Below are 18,357 nucleotides of genomic sequence, written 5' to 3'. Positions count from 1 at the left end.
TTCTGGGCAAGAAGGACCCCCCCGGGCTCATTGTCAGGTTCGCCCCCCCCGGCTGGCACCGCACTGAAGGTTTGGGGGTTCCCCCCCCCCGCCCCGTGGTGTCCTCCGGTCGGGGGTGGGGGGGGCGGGGTGAGGAGGGGGCTGCACAGCCGGCCCCTTTTTGCGCCGTGTTTTTCTCCAGGTTTCACGGGGGTTGCCCGGGGTGGGGGGGCCTGGACCCCCTCCCACCTTTCCTCCTCCCCTACCCCGGGGCGTCACCCCGCGCCCCCCCGGCCCCGGCCGCGTTTGTAAATGCTGAATAAAAACCAAAGGGAATTTGAGCAGAAGCGATGGTGCTGCTGTGGGGGGGTGGGGCCTGGGCGGGAGGGGGCCGTGGGGGTGCGGGGGGGGTCGTGGGGAGGGCCCGGAGCCGGTTCGCCCCCCGCCGCCATGAGCGGGCCGCGTCCCGGCGCCGCCCGCAGACTGCATTTCCCAGCGGCCCCCGCGCGTTCCCGCCGCCTCTCGCGAGAGCCGCGGGGGACGCCGGGAGTTGTAGTTCCGCGCCGGGGAGAGCACGCGCTGCCGGACCGGGCCCGTGTCGCGGCGCCGCGGGGGGCCGCTGGGAGTTGTAGTCCGGCGCGGAGGGAGGGGGCGGGGACTCGCCTTCCCAGCGTGCCCCGCGCGCGGAGCCCGCGCTCCTGCCCTGCTCGCGCTTTCTCGCTCGCGCTCCCCGGAGTCTCCTCAGCGCGGCGGCGGCGGGGGGCGGCGGCGGCGGCTCCCACCATGTCGGGCGAGGAGGAGGCGGCCGAGCTCACCATCGCCGAGGACCTGGTGGTGACCAAGTACAAGATGGGGGGGGGACATCGCCAACCGTGAGTGCGGGCCGCGGCCGGGCGGGGGGCGGTGGGCCGGGGGCGCCGGGCCTGGCCGGTGCGGAAGCGGGGGGGGCGGGGGGCCGTTGCCCGGGGAGGGGCGGGGGGAGCGGCGGGCGTGGGGCCGGGAGTGAGGCCTGGAGTTCACCCCCCGCACTCTCCCCCTTAACGCCCGTCTCCACACGCTGGTGGGGGGGGAGGGGGCGGCCGCATGTTCCCCTCGGGGCGACGGGGGCTCCCCGGTTCCCGCAGGCCCCGGCCCCGCGCGGTGGCCGCCGGCGGCACGTGGCCTCCGCGCCCCACGTGCACCGGAGGAGGGGGGGAGGCGGGCAGGGCCTGCCGCCCCCCGCTGCCTTCCCTCCCTCCGCCGGCGGGGCCCGGCCCGGCGGAGGCGCTGGCCCGGGACTGCCCCGCTCCGCTCTTTTGTTGGGGGTTTTAACACGCCCCCCCCGCGTCCCGCCGGGCACGGCAGGGCCCCCCCCGAAGACCAGCCCCGCGCGGGGGGGACACACAGGATCGGGGCGAGCCCCCCCAGGCCGGCCCGGGAAGGGGGGAGCCCCGCGGGGGGGCCCGTGACACGCGTTGTTCATCCCTAAAACTTTCCCCCCCGTGTCCCCCCCTTCCCCCCGTGTTATTTCCTTTTTGCTGTTATTTTTTTCAACGCTTTTCTTCACCGTCTCACTGACGGCCCCTCCGGGGAGGGGGCGGGGGGGGTGACAGCTCGTTAAAGAGCTCCCGGGACCGGTTCGGTGAGGCAGGACCGGCCCCGGTCCTGGCGTGTCCCACACAGATTGTTGCTGACTTGGGACGCTTCGTCGTCGGCTCCCGAGGGTAACCGGGGGGTGGGAGCCGCGGGGCTGCGAGCCACGGCCATGTGGGTGCCCCTCTGGGGAGGGAGGTCACCCCTTTGGCTCCTCTGGCTGCTGGGCAAGCAGGATTTAAGGGTGGCCTCCCCCAGGTGGCCCTGGCTCCCTGACGGGTGCTGTGAGTGTCTTTAGGAAGAGCAAACGCAGAACTGTGGCAAAAAGTTCCAAATGCCTGAGGTTCTTGTCAGAGCAAAGTGCCTTTAATGATAGAAACTGCCTTTTAATTCCCTGAACGACGCGCTGTGGAAGGACGGAGCACAATTAGTAGGTGTTCCTTGGTCAGTGCAATCACGCTCTCTGCTTCGGAGTTTGGTTTGAACGCTCTGATGAGCGCGGCTCTCCATTTATCTTTGCACTCGGTTTGTTTAAAACATTTCCTCTCCTCGCCTCTCTCTGTCCTGCCATCCACCGCATGTCTCTCTATCAGAGTTTTGTCTGTACTTAAAAACATTCCCAGTTTGTTACTTGCGGCGCACGGAAAGGTGACTGAAGGGATTTGAAATTTAAGTCATCACGCAGGTGAAAAGACTTAGGGTTTTTATTCAGTGTCAGAGAAATTATGAAAACCCTCCTCAGGTGAAAAGACTTAGGGTTTTTATTCAGTGTCAGAGAAATTATGAAAACCCTCCTGCTCGTGGACATCCCCTTCGTCTCTTCCGAAGCATTTATTGTACTTGGAGCACAGGCATCGGTGACAGAAACTCCCACCTGACAGAGGCACTTCACCCAACAGCCTCTTGTAAAAACAATGTGCTCGCAGGGCGAGGAGGAACTGCGAGGGTACCTTTTATCTCGGGATCCCACAACATTTCAGGGTCAGCTTTGTGACTCCCTGTGAAATGTCCCAGCTGGGGAGAGGAGGGAGAAGGGGAAGCGGCAGCTCGGGGTCCAGAGCAGCTCAGCCCCCGGAGTAGTGGCGAGGCCATCGAGATGTGGCTCCTCCAGCAGCCCCCTGTGCCGCCATCCAGATGTGTTTGTGATTGTCACCGCAGCGTTTCAACCAAACCTGCCGCTTTTACGCTCCTTTCCCTCCTTATCTGGTTTTATAAAGCAGAAGGCAGGGTGTCTACAGCGGAACGAAAACGCTGCTGGGACTTGCGGGCACTGGAATATGCCCAAAAGTGGGTTCAGGCAGCAAAAGTTCCTCTGGCACGGAGCAAGGCCTGTGGAGTTCCGTGTGTCAGGCGGCGCTGGCGCTGCTGGGCCAGAGCAGCAGCACGTGGGTTACCTTAAAAACACCTCTCTGCAGAGGAAGGGACTGGCGTAACTGGCTCTGCTGTGCCCGTCCTGCACTGCTGCCAGCTCTCGTGCCCGGCCAAGGCTTTCAGCTGCTCCGTGCCTCTGGTCCCGCACGTCCCGCAGCGCTGGCCCCTGCCCTTTGATGTGCTGCGCGTCCCGTCTCCCAAGTAATTTTCAAACCTGTTTCTGTAGCTCTGACTTCTCCAGGAAGAATGTGGGAGTTTCTGCCCAGCTGCTTTTTCGGACGGCCCTCGGTCTGTGCAGGCCGGTGGCTGAAGCTGCAACCCCCAAAATATATTTGTTTGCTTGCATTCTCTGTGAAAACGTTCTCAAAAACAAAATAACAATTAAAGGGGGATTTCTGCCTGCCCACGGTCCTTTTTGGTGAGGAGCTGAGTCCAGAGTCTTGTTCCCTCTTAGAAAACAAACAGATCTGTCCACCGTGGTGCCATGCGGTGAACGTTGGTGTTAGATTTAAGGCTGTTTATCGTTAACGTGCTTCAACAGCTCCATGTCTGTGTTTGAATTAAGGGGTCCTGCGTGCGGTGGTGGAAGCGGCAAACTCTGGAGCTTCGGTTCTCTTCCTGTGCGAGAAGGGAGACGCCATGATCATGGAAGAGACTGGCAAGATTTTCAAGAAGGAAAAAGAAATGAAAAAAGGTGAGGCCTGCTCCAAAGACTCTCTTCAGCGTGGCCACGGGTTTTGGTCCTGTTGAGTGGTTGGCGTGAATTGTGAGAGCACAGAAAGCGCTACTCTGTGGTAATTAACGTAAGAAATAGTTTGCTGTTCCCAGAAAGCCAATTTTAACCCAAATCCTCCCTCCTGCCCTGCTTGTAAGCACCACTGATGAGCCTCGGCGTCCTGTTCCGATGCATCCCATCCTCCACGTTGTTGTCCCCAGTAGCTCTTGTTTCAGTGGGAGACCTGTGGTACCATTATCGCTGGTCTGTAGCTGCCGTGGAAATTGTGTGACGCTCGCATGTGTCACCCAGAGCTCCCTGATTTCTGTTCTGGAGACTCGAGGTCCCTTTTGCAGGTGTCTCACCGCCTCGGATGTATTTCTTTGACATCCTGGGCAGAAGGAGAGCCGGTGCGGGAGCAGCCCACACACCGCATTCCTCTTGGCTCTTTGGCCAGAGACTTGTGTAACGGGGCATTTTCCAGCACTTCAAAAACCGAAATCCTGAGTGAGGATCCACACTGGTGGGGCTGCTGCCTCTGCTGGTTGTGAGGCTGCAAGATTTCATGGATATATATATTTATTTTTTTTTCCCCTTTGTAGGTATTGCCTTCCCAACGAGTATATCGGTAAATAACTGCGTCTGTCACTTCTCCCCACTGAAGAGTGACCAAGACTACATCCTCAAAGACGGGGACTTGGTCAAAATGTAAGCGTCTCGGTTATACTTCTTGTTACAACGATTGTGTTACACTGTTGGCATCTGAGCTTTGCTTTCTAATCCTGCTCGGTGTGTTAAATACTTCCTCGGCGTGGCTAATTAGAGACTCTAATAGCCAGTCAAGTGAAGCGCTGGAAACACGCTTGAGTCTTCTGATACTTCTAGAAGTCACAAAAGTTTCCTGAGCTGTGACGCCCCGCCTGTAATTAACTCTCTTTGCGTTGCAGTGACTTGGGAGTCCACGTCGATGGCTTCATAGCGAATGTAGCACACAGTTTTGTCATAGACGCCTCCAAGGTAGGTTGGTAATGGAGTGGTGTCTCCCGTCGCTGCTGTTTTACCTGCGCTCCGAAAGGGAGATTAAAAAGCTGATGTTTGGGTGCTGCTGGTGCCACAGGCGGCGGCGGCGGCGCAGAGCCTCGGAGCAGTGTCTGCTCCGTTTCGCAAAGGCGCCGCAGGTCTGGTGTCACAGCAGCGATGGGGCGAAAACCGTCCCTTTCCTAAAAATTATCCAGCCCTCTGGCAAATGAGGGCTGAGTGTTTCACTGTTTCAACATGGACAATTTTGCAAGGTTACGTGTAATTTGACAAACCACGTGTGAGCGGCGCTGCAGCGAGCTATTTGCATGTAGAGTGTCTGGGGCTGTGGGGCGGACTGGGCAGACTGGTTTTGCTGCCCCCTCTACTGGCCGAGGCCCAGGGAGTCGCTACCTTTGCCTCTGCAAACTGAGCTGAGGGGTGACCCCAAAATTAGTCCCTTCTGCCCACTTTTCCTGCCTGCACGGACTCTTCTCAGCCGGGGCTGATGGCAGCATACAACCCCAGCACGTGTCGGTGAGGTCACCACCGCGGCACGTGGGGTTTGGGCCGGCATTTTGGCAGTGACACTGAGCCACGCTCATGTGCTGGGAATCAGTGTTGCGTGTGTAAAGTCACCACAGAACGAATTTTTAGCTGTATTCTTGGGAGGAGGATGGCGGCGTGGGTCTTGATAATGGTTTTGCTCCAGTGGCTGCGTCTGAGCGACTTAGTGGGGAGAAGGCAAAAAAAACAAAAGTAATCTTTTGAAGTGGACTGAAATCTTTGCAGTCCACGTTTCTGGCTACAGGGGAGTCTTGTTTTGTCTTCAGTCTTTGACAGTGATGTGCTTGTACGAGGGTGTCTCTGTTGAAACTCAAGAGAGAGTCGATTTGGTTGTGGCAGATACTCTTCTGCTCTTCTCATGGAGGAGAGACTAATGATGGAGCTGGAAGCCTTTCCACCTCTGAGCTACATTTCTCTGCCCGCGTCAGGGGGGACGTGTCCGGTTAGATGGAGAATCTCCATCTCTAGACACTCAGAACAGCTTTTTTACTAATAAGAGGGAAGGGAACGCACCTTAAAAAGCCTTTATTTTTCTGTTCTTCCAGGAAAACCCCGTGTCAGGCCGTAAAGCCGATGTCATCAAGGCGGCTCATCTTTGTGCCGAAGCCGCGCTGCGCTTGGTAAAGCCTGGAAACCAGGTGAGTGACTGCTACGAGGCAAAGTGTGTCTGGGCACGGGGCGAGGAGCTCAAGTGCAGGCGCTGCCTGTGCCGCGCTTTGTGTGCCGCAAGAAAAGCGTGTGACCTCGCCTGGGAGGAATCGCCCAGCGATGTGGGGAATGTGGAAGCAGCTGTCTGCAGGCAGCTGAGCCGCTGCTGGGGTGAGCACCGGCCTGCTGGGGCTCTTCTGGCAGCACCTCCGGCTTCCCTGCGGGACCCCAGCTCTTCCTGTGCCATGGTGGCTTCGCAGAGAAGTGTGGGTGCTCCCACTCGCCAGTCCTTTCCTTGCTGGGGGCAGCTGGGCTCGCACAGCCGGTGTTCCCTTAAGTCTCCCACTGGCACTTCTCCCTCCTCAGGCGCCGCAGCAGCCATAGGCGATCTCCTTTGTCGCTGTGTTACTATTCCAAACATACTCGCGTCGCTCTCGGTTCCTGCTGTACTCCCCTAAAGAGGGGTGGCTTGTGTGAAGGCACCGGGTGCAGTGTGGGAAGCTGAGCTGACCTCGCGTTCTGTGTCATTTTTATTGATGCAGGATTAAAAATGGAAGCCTGACACTGTTTCTCCTTTTTTTTTTTTGAGGGTGTTAGAGCACCAGTCGGTTAGAAAGCCTGCCCGTTTTATCACAGAACGCTGTCAAGTTAAAACAACTGTCATGCTCGTGGCTTGAATTTTGTATCCTTAATGTGTTCTCATGTGTTCTTCATCCAGAACACACAAGTGACAGACGCGTGGAACAAAATAGCCCACTCGTTTCACTGCACGCCGATCGAAGGTAAGGACGGGGAGCAGCCGATCGCGGGGAGCGATGTTTTAGCGGCCCACCAAACCCTGCTCAAATTCTGGGAAGCGTTTAATGACTACGATTCCTGGATACGCCATCTTTAAATGCAGCAGCCTTTGCTAAAAAAAAAAAAAATCCCTTCGAAACTCTCTATATTCTTCTTTCTTCCTCTGTTGGTTTTATGGATTATTAAAGATGCGTTAATCTAGGAACGATAGACACGGGCGTCCATGGCTGGTAGGTAGCGTGGGCTTCCTGCCGACCTCGGGCAAGTCGCGCGACCCTCTGCTTTCGTACTGGACCGCTCGTAGTTAAAACCCCTTTAGCGAATACGCAACAGAGCTCGTTTGTAAGGCAAGAGGCGCTGCAAAGAAGCCCATAGATGTGCAGGGTATGTAATTTCCTGCCAGCTCTAAGCCGATTCCCGTTGTCTTCGCGGGGTTGATAACGGGGGGCGGGAGGGGAAAGGCGCTGGGGCAGCTTCTGGTGGAAATGAGACCGCTTGTGGGAAAAGGTGGCGAGAGCTTAGCCTGACATTTGGCACCCGCAGATGCTTTCCTCCTACTCGGTGACATCACTGTCAAAACGGTTCTTTCGGCCACAATTAAATCGGTCCATTATTCCATTATTAGTTAGATTTCCTGAAAATACTGCAAAGCTGGCTCCTTCTCTTCGCTCGCCTTAGCCCAGTCTTGGAACATGGGTTCCCTGTTCCGTGTGTGGGATGGCTTTGTGGGTCTCCTCAATGCTCTGCGCCTTTCTCTGTGAAAAACCATGGCATCAGCTGCAGTGAGGAGGCGGCCGCTCACACTGTCAAGGGAGTTTAAGCAGCCACTGTTTTGGAAACAGTCAAGTGCCGTAATTATCCAGGCACTGGCAGCAGCATAAGGCCCCGGTTGATGAAAACAAACGGAGCTGTTGGCGGCTGGGGCTGTGCTTTCCCTCCCCGCCAGCGGCCGCTGTCCTTCCTGAGGGGAGACGTGCGACTGTCCCTGCTGGGCTGGTGGCCTGGGGAGCGGAACAGGAATGGCCGCGAGTGCCCCTTCAATTTGAAGGTGAAGTGTAGGAAAGGAAGGAAAAGGGAAGCAAGTCCCCCAGAATACCCTTTGTGTGCTGTACAGCCGAGGTGCTGGGGAAAGGACTGAAAATTTCCATTGATTTGGCATCTTTATAAACACCCCGCATGTGCCTGCGGGTTCACCTCCGCTCCATTGCAGCTCACGGCACGTGCCCGATGGAGACGTGGCGACGCTTCAAAGTGCTTGGCTGCTGGCCGTGCCTCGTGCCGGCGCTTCCAGCTCCTCCTGGCTGGCGAGGAAGCGTTGCTGAAGTCAGGGTGGGCTTTGAGGAGCCCGGGCTCTGTGCTAATGCACTTGACGGCCTGCGACTGAAGCCGTAGATGGTTTCCTTCACTGCTGTAGCTACTGGCTGTAGCCGAGGGCTGCAGTCCTGGGCCCTGGGGTGTTTGTAACCCAAGTCCCAGTGTCGCTGGTTTGCGGCTCAGAGGCGTTAATGGATTCTCTTGTCGCGGCAGGGATGCTGTCGCACCAGCTGAAACAGCACGTGATCGATGGAGAGAAAACAATCATCCAGAACCCTACAGACCAGCAAAAGTAAGCATCACCTCTGGGGTTGCTGCTTCCAGCAGCAGTTGGGCGGGGTGTGACTAGGTCCAGAATGGTGACCCTGTTTCTCGCTGCGGTATCAAGGGGGAGGACGTAGCAGGTATGTTTGATTTAACCGGGGTATAGACTGCTCCCCGTATGGCCTCTTTCTTAAAGTCTGACCCAATATGGCAAACTAACAGCTCTCTAGCCCCGTATCTTCTTGCCCTTTCTGTGTGAACGTGAAGCGTGGCTCTGTTTGGGGGTTGTTCTGAGAAGGAAAGGCTGGAAGTCGCTGACGTGAGGCTCCTCGCTGGCACCTACGAGTGTTGTTGGTTTCTGTCCAGTTTCTCGAAGGAGTCTGCTGGAGGCTGCCAGCAAAATAACCAACTGTTGCTCCTCGTAGCAGTGGATGCAAATTCACCAGGAGCTGTGCCAAGACCTACCGTTTTGTCTCGCAGAAGCTGCCAGGAGCCCACTGGATGGTGATGGCTGTCAGTAGGATCTCGGCATGGTTTTGACCTAATGAGCTGGATATGTCATTCCGTTCTGTTCCAGCAGCTTTTCTCCCTCAGAGATCCATCGGGGTTGGGTCTCCTGCTGAACATTTATTGCTCAGTGGCTTTAAAATCCAGCTCTTGGCCTGTAAGTTCTTCGGCGTGGCGAGGTCCCAGGCGTGGTGGGGCTCTTGGCCTGCCTGGGACATGACCACGAGTTCAAAGAGCTGGTGCTGAGTGTCCGAGAGACCTCCCACCCCTTACTGGGGATGGAGCTGCTTGTCATGGGCAGGAGGAGCCCTGGCTGGTCACTGGTTTTTCTCTGGCAGCCCATCACTGACCAGCTCTGCCGCCGCTTCTGCTCTTCTGGTCAGGGACTTGGTCACTGCAGCACAACTTCGTGCTCCGAGACCTTCTCTGGCTGAGCCCAGCGTGGGCCTGTTGGAGGCGCTCTGGCCGTGTAGGAGGTTTTTGCCTTCTCTATTTACCGTTCAGACTCACCAAACTTTGTTTTTTTCTTTTTTTCTTTTTCATCCAGGAAGGACCACGAAAAAGCAGAATTTGAGGTCCATGAAGTTTATGCTGTTGACGTTCTTGTCAGCAGTGGAGAGGGAAAGGTGGGTTTGGTGCTTCTCGGTCTGCCGTTCCGCTGTGCGTGTGGTCAAAGCGGCCACGTTTTGGGATAGTCGTCAGCATCGGGTGGTGCTAACAGCCACATCCTTGCGGGTGCCAGTCCCAGACAAGGAATACTTGCTGCCTGGCTCTCGCTGCGTCTTTTTGGGTGGCACTTTTTCCATCCCAAAAGTCGAGGTGCCCCTTTCCAGTGTTGGAGTACGGGCGGTGCTGGCGGGGCAGGAGGTTGGCTGGTGTGGCTGAGGAGGTGCTGCGCCGCTTCCCTGGTCTCTCAGCGCTGTTCGCATTTTCAGGCAAAGGACGCCGGCCAGAGAACTACAATTTACAAAAGGGACCCCTCCAAACAGTACGGCTTGAAGATGAAAACCTCCCGTGCCTTTTTCAGCGAGGTGGAGAGGCGCTTTGATACTATGCCATTTACTCTCAGGTATTTGCTCTTACTCGTGGCCTCCCTGTGTGTTCAGAGCCGGGCGCTTTGCGTGAGCTTACAACCCGCGCTGACGACAAAACCGACTTGATTTCTCATCCCGTCACAGAGCAGGAGGCAGCCTTTGCGGCTTTACGTGGGGTTTGCTGTATTTGAGCCCAGGAGTGGGTGTAGGAAGGATGTTACAGGCTTAAGCAGGAATCCCAGGCAGAGCCTGAGGATTTGAGAATCTCCTGTGCCTCGTGTGGCAGGTGGGGAGCAGGGAATCGCGTTTAAAATAAAACAGAGTGGGGTGAAAGCAGTGTCGGGCTGCCGCGTGCAGGGGCGAGGCGGTTCCAGTCGGTTTTTATAAGTGATTTACTCTCAAACTAAGGAAACAATGTTCACTGGATGGGCTCTTTTCACCCTTAAATCCGCTTGCCTTTTCCGCTCTCTGGAGGTAACAGTGCACCCGGCAGCTGCCTGCTCCGACAGTCCGCTTTGTCACCGTACCGCGACAGGGCTGGGGCGAGGGGGACACAAGGGATTTGAGTCTCCAGCCTGACCCTGGGGGCAATTCTGAAACCGGCAGGGTGGAATCTGGCTTCTAGGAAAGGTCCTGAGCTCAGGTGTGGCGCTCTCTCCTCCGCAGGGCATTTGAGGATGAGAAGAAGGCCAGGATGGGGGTGGTGGAATGCGCCAAACACGAGCTGCTCCAGCCTTTCAATGTCCTCTACGAGAAGGAAGGTGAGTGCCGCGGGTGGGAGCCGGCTGTGGACAACTGTCGGTGGGTTCCGGAATCTGGCGAGAGCGTTGCTGACTCTGCCGCTGTGGAAATACCAGAGATGCACTTCGAGGGCCCTGGGATTTATCCTCCAGGAAACTCGCTACCCGTTTGGCTTCTGGATTTTGTTTTGGAGTCGTTCCAGTGATGAGATGAAATTTTTATTTTATTAATTTTTTTTTTTTTTGTGGAGTGATTTCCTGGGCAGGAGGGAGGATTGCTGGCTGAGGCTCGCTGGTCGGCTTACGGAGCGGGCTCGGCAGGTGGTGCCGAAGGAATTGTTTTGCCTGGCCGGGGCAGGTTTAAGAAGTTCCTGCAAGATGGTTTGGGGGTTTTTTTTGGTTGTTTTTTTTTTTTTTTTAACAGTGACAATATAGAAATCGCATAGGAATTGAAACATCCGGCCGAGATACCTAGTGGATCAGATTCGTGGGGCGGCGGTGCAGTAACGCCCCTTTCTGTCTTGCAGGAGAGTTTGTTGCACAGTTCAAATTCACAGTGCTTTTAATGCCCAACGGTCCCATGAGGATAACCAGCGGCCCCTTCGAACCGGAACTCTACAAATCCGAGTTTGAGGTGCAAGATGGAGAACTGAAGGTTGGTTGAAAAAATAATAATAATAAAACGGATGCAGCGCATCACACGGCTCACCCTGGCTTGGCGTCCCTCGGGGTTGAAGGTGGGAAGGAAAATCCGCACCACGACCGCAGGGGAGGGACCGAGACCTGAGCTTAGAAAGGGAAAGGTTTGCTGAAGGCCAGCTTGGGCCCCTGTTTTCCTGCCTCGGGCACCAGCTCTCGTGGCTTGATAGCGCCCAGCCCTTTCCTAGGAGGGGCTGAGAACTCGCCACGGCTGGCTCCGGGGCCTCATACCTCGTCGGGGTGTGAGCCCGTGGCGTTCCCCGACCACCTCTGCGCCCCTTGGGACTCCCCTCAGTGGCTGGCGGCGCTTGGTCGGCTTTAAAGGCGGTTTCCCTTTATCTGCCGTCAAAAAAAGGACTCGGCTTTCTAGCTTCTTACGTTTCCTTCCTGTCTTCAGGCCCTTCTACAAAGTTCTGCAAGCCGGAAGACCCAGAAAAAGAAGAAAAAGAAGGTAATTTGGCCAGGTTTTGGGGGGGGATTCTCTCGCGCTCGGCAGCGCCCAAATGTTGCCCAGCTCCTGCTTTGGGTCCATCTTACAGAATGCCCCTGGTGTTCCCCTGCCTCGGGAAGCAGCAGCCTCCCGGAAAGGGTCTCCTTCTTTCCCTCCTTTTTCTTTTTCTCTTTCTTTTCCTCCCAAAAAGGTCCCTTGAGGTGGTGGAGGGGGGCGGGCTGTGCTGTTCCCGTTGTGGCGGCGCGCGGTCCCCCGAGCGAGCCCCCTTCTGATGGCCGCCGTGGCTTTGTCTCCGCAGGCTTCCAAGAACGCCGAGAACGCCACCACGGGGGAGACGGCAGAAGAGAACGAGGCCGGCGACTGAGCAGCGCCCGCTCCCTCCACGTAGCGCCCGATTCACACACAGTCGCCCCCTTTTTCCCCCCCTTCCCCCCTGCCCGAAAAAAAAAACTTAAAAAAACCAAACACAAAAACAAAACAAAAAAAACCCACACAAAAACCAGAAGCGAAATAACCCGGCACTGTTTGTCTCATAACGACCAAACACCAAACAGGCTGGACTTCCCACTGACTACAACCAGCTCCTCTTGACTTTGCCAACCAGGGAGGGTTCTCTCAGCCACTTCAGACTTCTTAAAAAGAAAGCGGAAAAATAAAATCAGGAGTAAAAGCTAGTCTATAATCCACTCTTTCTAACCTTTTATACTCCCCACACATGAAGAGTTGAACAACCAACTGAGAGAGGGAGCGAAGAGAGCCGCCTGCTTTCCGCTTCCTCCCTTTTTTCTTTTCTTTTTTTTTTTTTTTTTTTAAATTTCTCCCTTTACAGATTTTCTTGGAGGGGGAAAAAAAAGAAAAAAAACCAACCAACCAAAACCCAACCCAACAGCTGATCACGCCCGAGGAAAAAAAAAAAAAAAACTGCCCTGTGTTTGGCGATCCGGTACGCGTGGACGGTGGAAGGCGATCGGCCGCGCAGGCGTTCCTCGCCGATACCCTGGGGCGGAGGATTTCTCGCTCTTCTCTTTTAGCCTCTAGATTGTACATTTATAATTGGGAAGAAAAAAAAAAATATAAAATTTTATGTCCCCTGTGAAACTGTAGACTGTTCCGTCTACTCTGGTCTGTCTCTGCCTTGATTTTTACGTATAAACGCTCTATTTTTTAACACGCCGCTGTGGCGAGCTCGTTTTTAAACCGACTGTCCAAGCTGCTGGGGGGCAGATGAGGTTTCCCCCCGCAGCCCCGCGAGCTGCCCGCGCCGGCGGGGGGTGAATTCCCTGGTGTCCGGGGGTGGTGGTGGGGGGGTTTCTTCTGTTTCCACGTCCCGGGAGCACATTCCGCTCTTGGATGTGCTTTTGGTGGCTCTCGGCTGGGACGGGTGAGGGAAACGCAACGGGAGTCGTCGGCCTCGGGCCAGAGTCCGGCTGGGGGTGTTGCGTTGTGCTTCTGGAGTGAGTCTTTTCTTAAAAAACCAAGAAAAAATACCCAAAAAAAAGAAAACAAAAAGAAAAACGCCTATTTAACTACATGTGGTTGAATGTGAGAGGTTTTTTCTTCGCTGCTACCTGCTGACGGGCGCTCTGGTTCTTCTGCTGTAGCTGAATTTCGGGGAAAATTCTTTGCCTTGAAGTTTTGGAAAAATTCTTCGCCTTAAAATTTTGGGAAAAATTCCTTGCCTTGAAATTTCAGGAAGGTGCTTTGCCTTGAAATGGCGGGAAAGTGCTTTGCGTTGAGCTTTCGGAAAAGTTCTTCGCCTTGAAATTTTGGGCCAGTTCTGTGCTTTGACATTTCGCAAAAGTTCTTTGCCTTGAAATTTCAGGAAACATTTTTCGCCTTGAAATTTCAGGAAAGTTCTTTGCCTTGAAATTCTGGGAAAAACCTCTTCGCCTTGAAATTCTGGGCAGGTTCTTCGCCTTGAAATTTTGGAAAAACTCTTGGCCATTGAAGCTGCTCCCGGGCGTCGCAGCCAGCCCCGGGCTTTCTCCCCCCGATGGGGATTTTCCACCCCAAACTGCCTGCCTGCAAATATCACCACAGTCAAAAAAAGCCAATAAACGATGCGCTGTGTTATTTTTTTTTTCCCCTGAATTCCCCCCCACCCCGTTCTGGAACTGTCGAGGGCACGGATCCGAGGCCTGGACTGTGAGGGACGAGAGAAACCCTCGTTTGGTGTTTTTTAAGCACAATTCTGGCCTGCGCAGGGAAGGGGCGGCGTGAACCTCCCTCACTGACCCACAGCGCAGATTGATAAACCGCTGTTGCTTAATTTAATTTATTTTTACTTTAAAAAAATAAAAAATACTTCATCTCTTGATAAAAGAAACAAAAACCCAGTTTAAAAAAAAAAAAGATACAAGTGGAAACTCCCACTAACGGCTCTGTAACTCTTATTTTTCTTCTGTTCCGTATAAATTCATCGGGGCTGCTCGGGGCGAGGGGGGGGGGCACTCACCGGGCCCGGGGCTGCGCAAAATGGCGGCGGGCGAGCGGACTACATATCCCGTCATGCCCCGGGAAGGCGGAACTACACCTCCCATCGTGCCCCGCGCCGCGGGAGGGGGCGTGGCCACGGGAGCTACCCTATAAATAGGCCCCGGCGGGCGGCCGCAGCCTCTCTCGGCCGCTGCTGCCGCCATCTTGTGGGGCCGCTGCCGCCGCCGCCGCCTCCATCCGGTTCCATCCGCCGCCCCCGCCGGCGCCCGCCCGCCGGGACTGACCGCGGCGCCGCCGCATCGCCATGAGGGCCAAGGTGAGCGGCGGGGGGCGGCGCGGGGGCGGCCGATGGCGCTTCATCCCCCCCTTCCCCCTGAGCAACGGCCGGGCCTGGCCGGAGAGCCCGGGGGCTGGGGGGGACCCTGAGGGGGGGGACTCCGTGGGGAGGGGCCTCCGTTACACCGGGACGTGGAGCGGGGACGGGGGTGTCGGTGCGTGGGGCCGGGGGGTGGGTGAGGGGGGCCGGACACGGGGTCTCTGGGTGTGTGGGAACGGGGGGGCGGCTTGTTGGGGGGTGCCCTGTCGCGGGGAGGGGGGGGTGTCCCTATGTCGTGGGTGGGGGGGCTCCATATGGTGGGGGCCTCCATATCGTGTGGAGGGGGGGGCTTCATATGGGGGGGGGGGGGTCTCTATCGTGTGGAGGGGGGCTCCATATCGCGGTAAAAGCCCCTGTGTCGGGGGAGGGGGTGTCCGTATGGCGGGGGGGGTCCCTATGTCGGGGAGGGGGGCGTCCATATCGCAGGGGGGGTGTGTCCCTGGGCTTCGGGGCAACCCTGCCCCGGGCACACGGCGCGGGGGGACCGCGGCCGCCAACCCTCCCCGGTACCGGCTCTAACGGCGCCGCTCTCCCCCCCTTCTTCCCGCAGTGGCGCAAGAAGCGGATGCGCAGGTACGTGGGGTCCCCCCGGGGCCGCCGCGGGGAACCGGGGGGGGACCCGGGCCACCGGCCCGTCCTGGTGTGCGAGGCCGACCCCGGGGGCTGAGCGCCGGTGTCTCCGCAGGCTGAAGCGCAAGAGGAGGAAGATGAGGCAAAGGTCCAAGTAGGCCCTGCCGGGCCGCCGCCACCGGGGAGAGACGTCCCGGTGCCCCGTGGGAGGAGGCCCGGCGCCGCGGGGGGATCCCGCCGCGCCGGGCCGGTTGTGTGCTATGTGCCGCCAATAAAGCTGGTGTTGTCGGGACACGGTGTGGTTCCTCGGGAGCGCCGGGGGGGCGGGGCGGATCCTCCGGTAACGGGGCTGGGAGGGGGTTATGGGTCCCCCGGTAACGGGGCGGCGGGATGTCCTCGCGACCGGGGTCACCGAGCTGTGCTGAGGGGGAATCCCGCCCCGCGGGGGCGGGCCGGGGGTCTCGGCGCGGCCGAGGGAGCTCCGCGACGGCGGCGCATCCGTGTGACGTCACTCCTGACCGAAAAAACATCTCCTGTGCCGCTGCACGCCGGGAGGAAACGCGCGTTTCCTTCCGGGTCGCCCCGGAAGCACCATAGAGCACTTCCGGCCCGGCGCAGAGCGGCGGCCGGAAGGGGCCGCTCATTGTTGGCGCTGGAGGACCCGCGAGGAGGCCGCGAACGGGTGAGTGCGGGGCCGGGGCGGGGACGGGCCGCGCCGCCACGGGGACAGGCCCCGCTCCGCCGTCCCGGGGGCCCCGCGCCGGCCGCCCCCGCTGGGCCCCGCCCCGGGCCCCGCCGCCGCTGCCGGGCCCCGCCGCCGGGCCTGCCCCGGGCCTGCGGGGCGGTTGCTATGGAGACTCGGCGGGGGGGGCCGCGCCCCCGCCGCCTTCCCGGTGCGGCCCGGCGGGGCTGTCCCGGGACGGAAGCCCTTCGGAGCCGGGCCCGGCCGCGCCCGCATCGCTCCAGCCGGCCCGGGCTGCCCCCAGTGACACTGGCAGCGCCGGGGAACGGCCGTGAGCGGCTGCCGGGAACCCCCCTGCGGCTCGGGGGGCACTGGGCAGGGACACCCGGGGCTGCGGCGGGACGTGCTGTCCCCGGGCCGGCTGCCGGGCGGTGCCGGTGCCCCGGGGCGGGTGTTTCCCTGTCGGTGTCGGTGTCCTGGGGTGGGTGTTTCCCTGCCAGGGTGGGTGTCCCAGGGTGGGTGTTCCCTCCGCCGGTGCCGGTGTCCCGGGGTGGGTGTTTCCCCCCTCGTGCCGGGGGGCTGCTCCCAGTGCCCTCCCTCACCCTCCTCCCTCCCTCTTGCAGTGCCCGGAGCCCCGCGTCAGCGGCGGCGGCGGCGACGACGAAGATGCCCGACCGGGACAGCTACAACAATGGCAGCAGCGGCGGCGATGAGGTGGGCGCTAACGCCGATGACATCTGCCGCGATTTCCTGCGCAATGTCTGCAAGCGGGGGAAACGTTGCCGGTTCCGTCACCCTGACATCAGCGAGGTCACCAACCTGGGCGTCCGCAAGAACGAATTCATCTTCTGCCACGACTTCCAGAACAAGGAGTGCGTCCGCCTCAACTGCCGCTTCATCCACGGCACCAAAGAGGACGAGGACTGCTACAAGAAGACGGGCGAGCTGCCCCCGCGCCTGCGGCAGAAGGTGGCGGCCGGGCTGGGCCTCTCGCCCGCCGACCTGCCCAACAGCAAGGAGGAGGTGCCCATCTGCAGGGACTTCTTGAAGGGCGACTGCCAGCGCGGTGCCAAGTGCAAGTTCCAGCACCTGCAGCGGGACTACGAGTACGAGGCGCGAGGCATGGCCGCCCGTGAGCAGGGCATCGTGCCCGCCGGCCGCCGCTACGATCCCTACGACGCCATCTACGACCCCGACCGCTACGATGACCACGACCCCGTGCTGAAACGGCGGCGGGTGGACGGGCTGCACTTCGAGAGCTATGAGTACAGCTTCGCCAGCCCGCGGACGGTGGAGTACCGCCTGCTGGAGGAGGAGAACATCATGCTGCGCAAGCGCGTGGAGGATCTCAAGAAGCAGGTGAACAACCTGCTGGCCACCAACGAGGTGCTGCTGGAGCAAAACGCCCAGTTCCGCAACCAGGCCAAGGTGATGACGCTGAGCTCCACCGCCACCGCCACCGAGCAGACTCTGGCCCCCACCGTGGGCACTGTCACCAACTACAACCACAGCATCGCGCAGACGCACACCACGCTCAGCAGCCAGGCCCTGCAGCCCCGGCCCGTTTCCCAACAGGATTTGGTCGCTCCCGCCGGCGCCCAGGCGGCTCCCCCCGCCAACGCCGCTCCCCCCATGAACCCCGAAATAACCCCGCTTTCGGCCGCCTTGGCCCAGACCATCGCCCAGGGCATGGCCCCCCCCGTCTCCATGGCGCCGGTGGCCGTCTCGGTGGCGCCGGTGGCCGTCTCCATGGCGCAGCCGCTGGGGGGGATCACCATGAGCCACGCCACCACCCCCATGGTGACGTACCCCATCGCCTCCCAGAGCATGAGGATAACGGCCATGCCCCACTGACCCCCCCGCCGCGGGGGCCGCGAGCCCCCCACTGAACTGAGCCCCCAGGGGCAGCGGGAGGAGGAGGAAGGACAGACCCTCCCCGGACAGTGATGGCGGCTCCCAGAGAGGTGCAGGAGTGGGGGGTACAGTGACACCCCCCTCCCCCCGGGGGCTTTGCTCTTTGGCCTGGCACACCCTGCCCAGGGGTAAGACCTCCCGGGGGGGGAGTCGGAGCTGCTCCCCCCGTGTATGAACACAGCCCCCCTGCCCCATGCCGGGTCTGTGTCCCGGTGGTGGGGGTGGGGGGGGGGGTGGGGGGCGCAGCACCGGGGCTGCGGCCCCCCCCTGAGCCCTGTAATGTTTTCAACTATTAAAAAAAAAACCAAAAAAGAAGTCAAAAGCGATGGCTGTCCTGCCCCCCTGGTGGCTCTGGGGGGTGTGTATGTCGGGGGGGGGGGGGGGGGGAGTGTGAGGGGCCCCCGGTGGCCCTGGGGGAGGAAGGACCGGGGTGGGGGGGTGTTCAGAGACACCGGGACGGCGGCGAGACGCCCCCACGGGGGGCATTAACCGCGCCCCCTCCCTCAGGCCCCGCCCACCAGCGGTATTAGCCACGCCCCCTCGTACTGACCCTGCCCGTCAGTGGTCCTGGCCACGCCCCCTCTCCGGGTCCGCCTACCCGCGGCATCAGCCACGCCCCCTCGCTCAGGCACCGCCCACCGCCGACACCCCTCCGGCGAAGGGGGCGTGTCAGTCAAGACCCCGCCCATTGCGGGCGTGGTTT

At 59.4% G+C, this 18,357-nt stretch overlaps 2 protein-coding genes across 3 annotated transcripts; both read left to right on the top strand.

The window, feature by feature from the left end:
* Window positions 1-658: 658 nt before the first annotated feature.
* On the top strand, window positions 659-12,846 carry PA2G4 (proliferation-associated 2G4). The gene is given in 14 exon segments (XM_054187132.1): window positions 659-831; window positions 833-851; window positions 3,488-3,616; window positions 4,240-4,345; window positions 4,585-4,654; window positions 5,767-5,859; window positions 6,588-6,651; window positions 8,195-8,273; window positions 9,300-9,378; window positions 9,688-9,821; window positions 10,453-10,547; window positions 11,054-11,181; window positions 11,623-11,676; window positions 11,975-12,846. Coding segments are annotated over 14 exon segments (1,185 nt in total). The 5' UTR covers window positions 659-762; the 3' UTR covers window positions 12,041-12,846.
* A 2,771-nt stretch (window positions 12,847-15,617) lies between these two features.
* ZC3H10 (zinc finger CCCH-type containing 10) lies at window positions 15,618-17,881 on the top strand. Of its 2 annotated transcripts, none has more exons than XM_054187131.1 (2): window positions 15,618-15,740; window positions 16,364-17,881. In XM_054187131.1, exon 2 carries the CDS (start codon window positions 16,407-16,409, stop codon window positions 17,592-17,594), a length of 1,188 nt encoding a protein of 395 aa, XP_054043106.1. In that variant the 5' UTR covers window positions 15,618-15,740; window positions 16,364-16,406; the 3' UTR covers window positions 17,595-17,881. The 2 variants fall into 2 exon arrangements, with proteins under 2 accessions (XP_054043106.1, XP_054043105.1); XM_054187130.1 differs by lacking the exon at window positions 15,618-15,740 and adding an exon at window positions 15,991-16,221.
* Window positions 17,882-18,357: the final 476 nt, after the last annotated feature.

Source organism: Rissa tridactyla, assembly GCF_028500815.1.
Source record: "Rissa tridactyla isolate bRisTri1 chromosome 24 unlocalized genomic scaffold, bRisTri1.patW.cur.20221130 SUPER_24_unloc_1, whole genome shotgun sequence".
NCBI lineage: Eukaryota > Metazoa > Chordata > Aves > Charadriiformes > Laridae > Rissa > Rissa tridactyla.
This window is presented reverse-complemented; position numbering and strand designations above follow the sequence as displayed.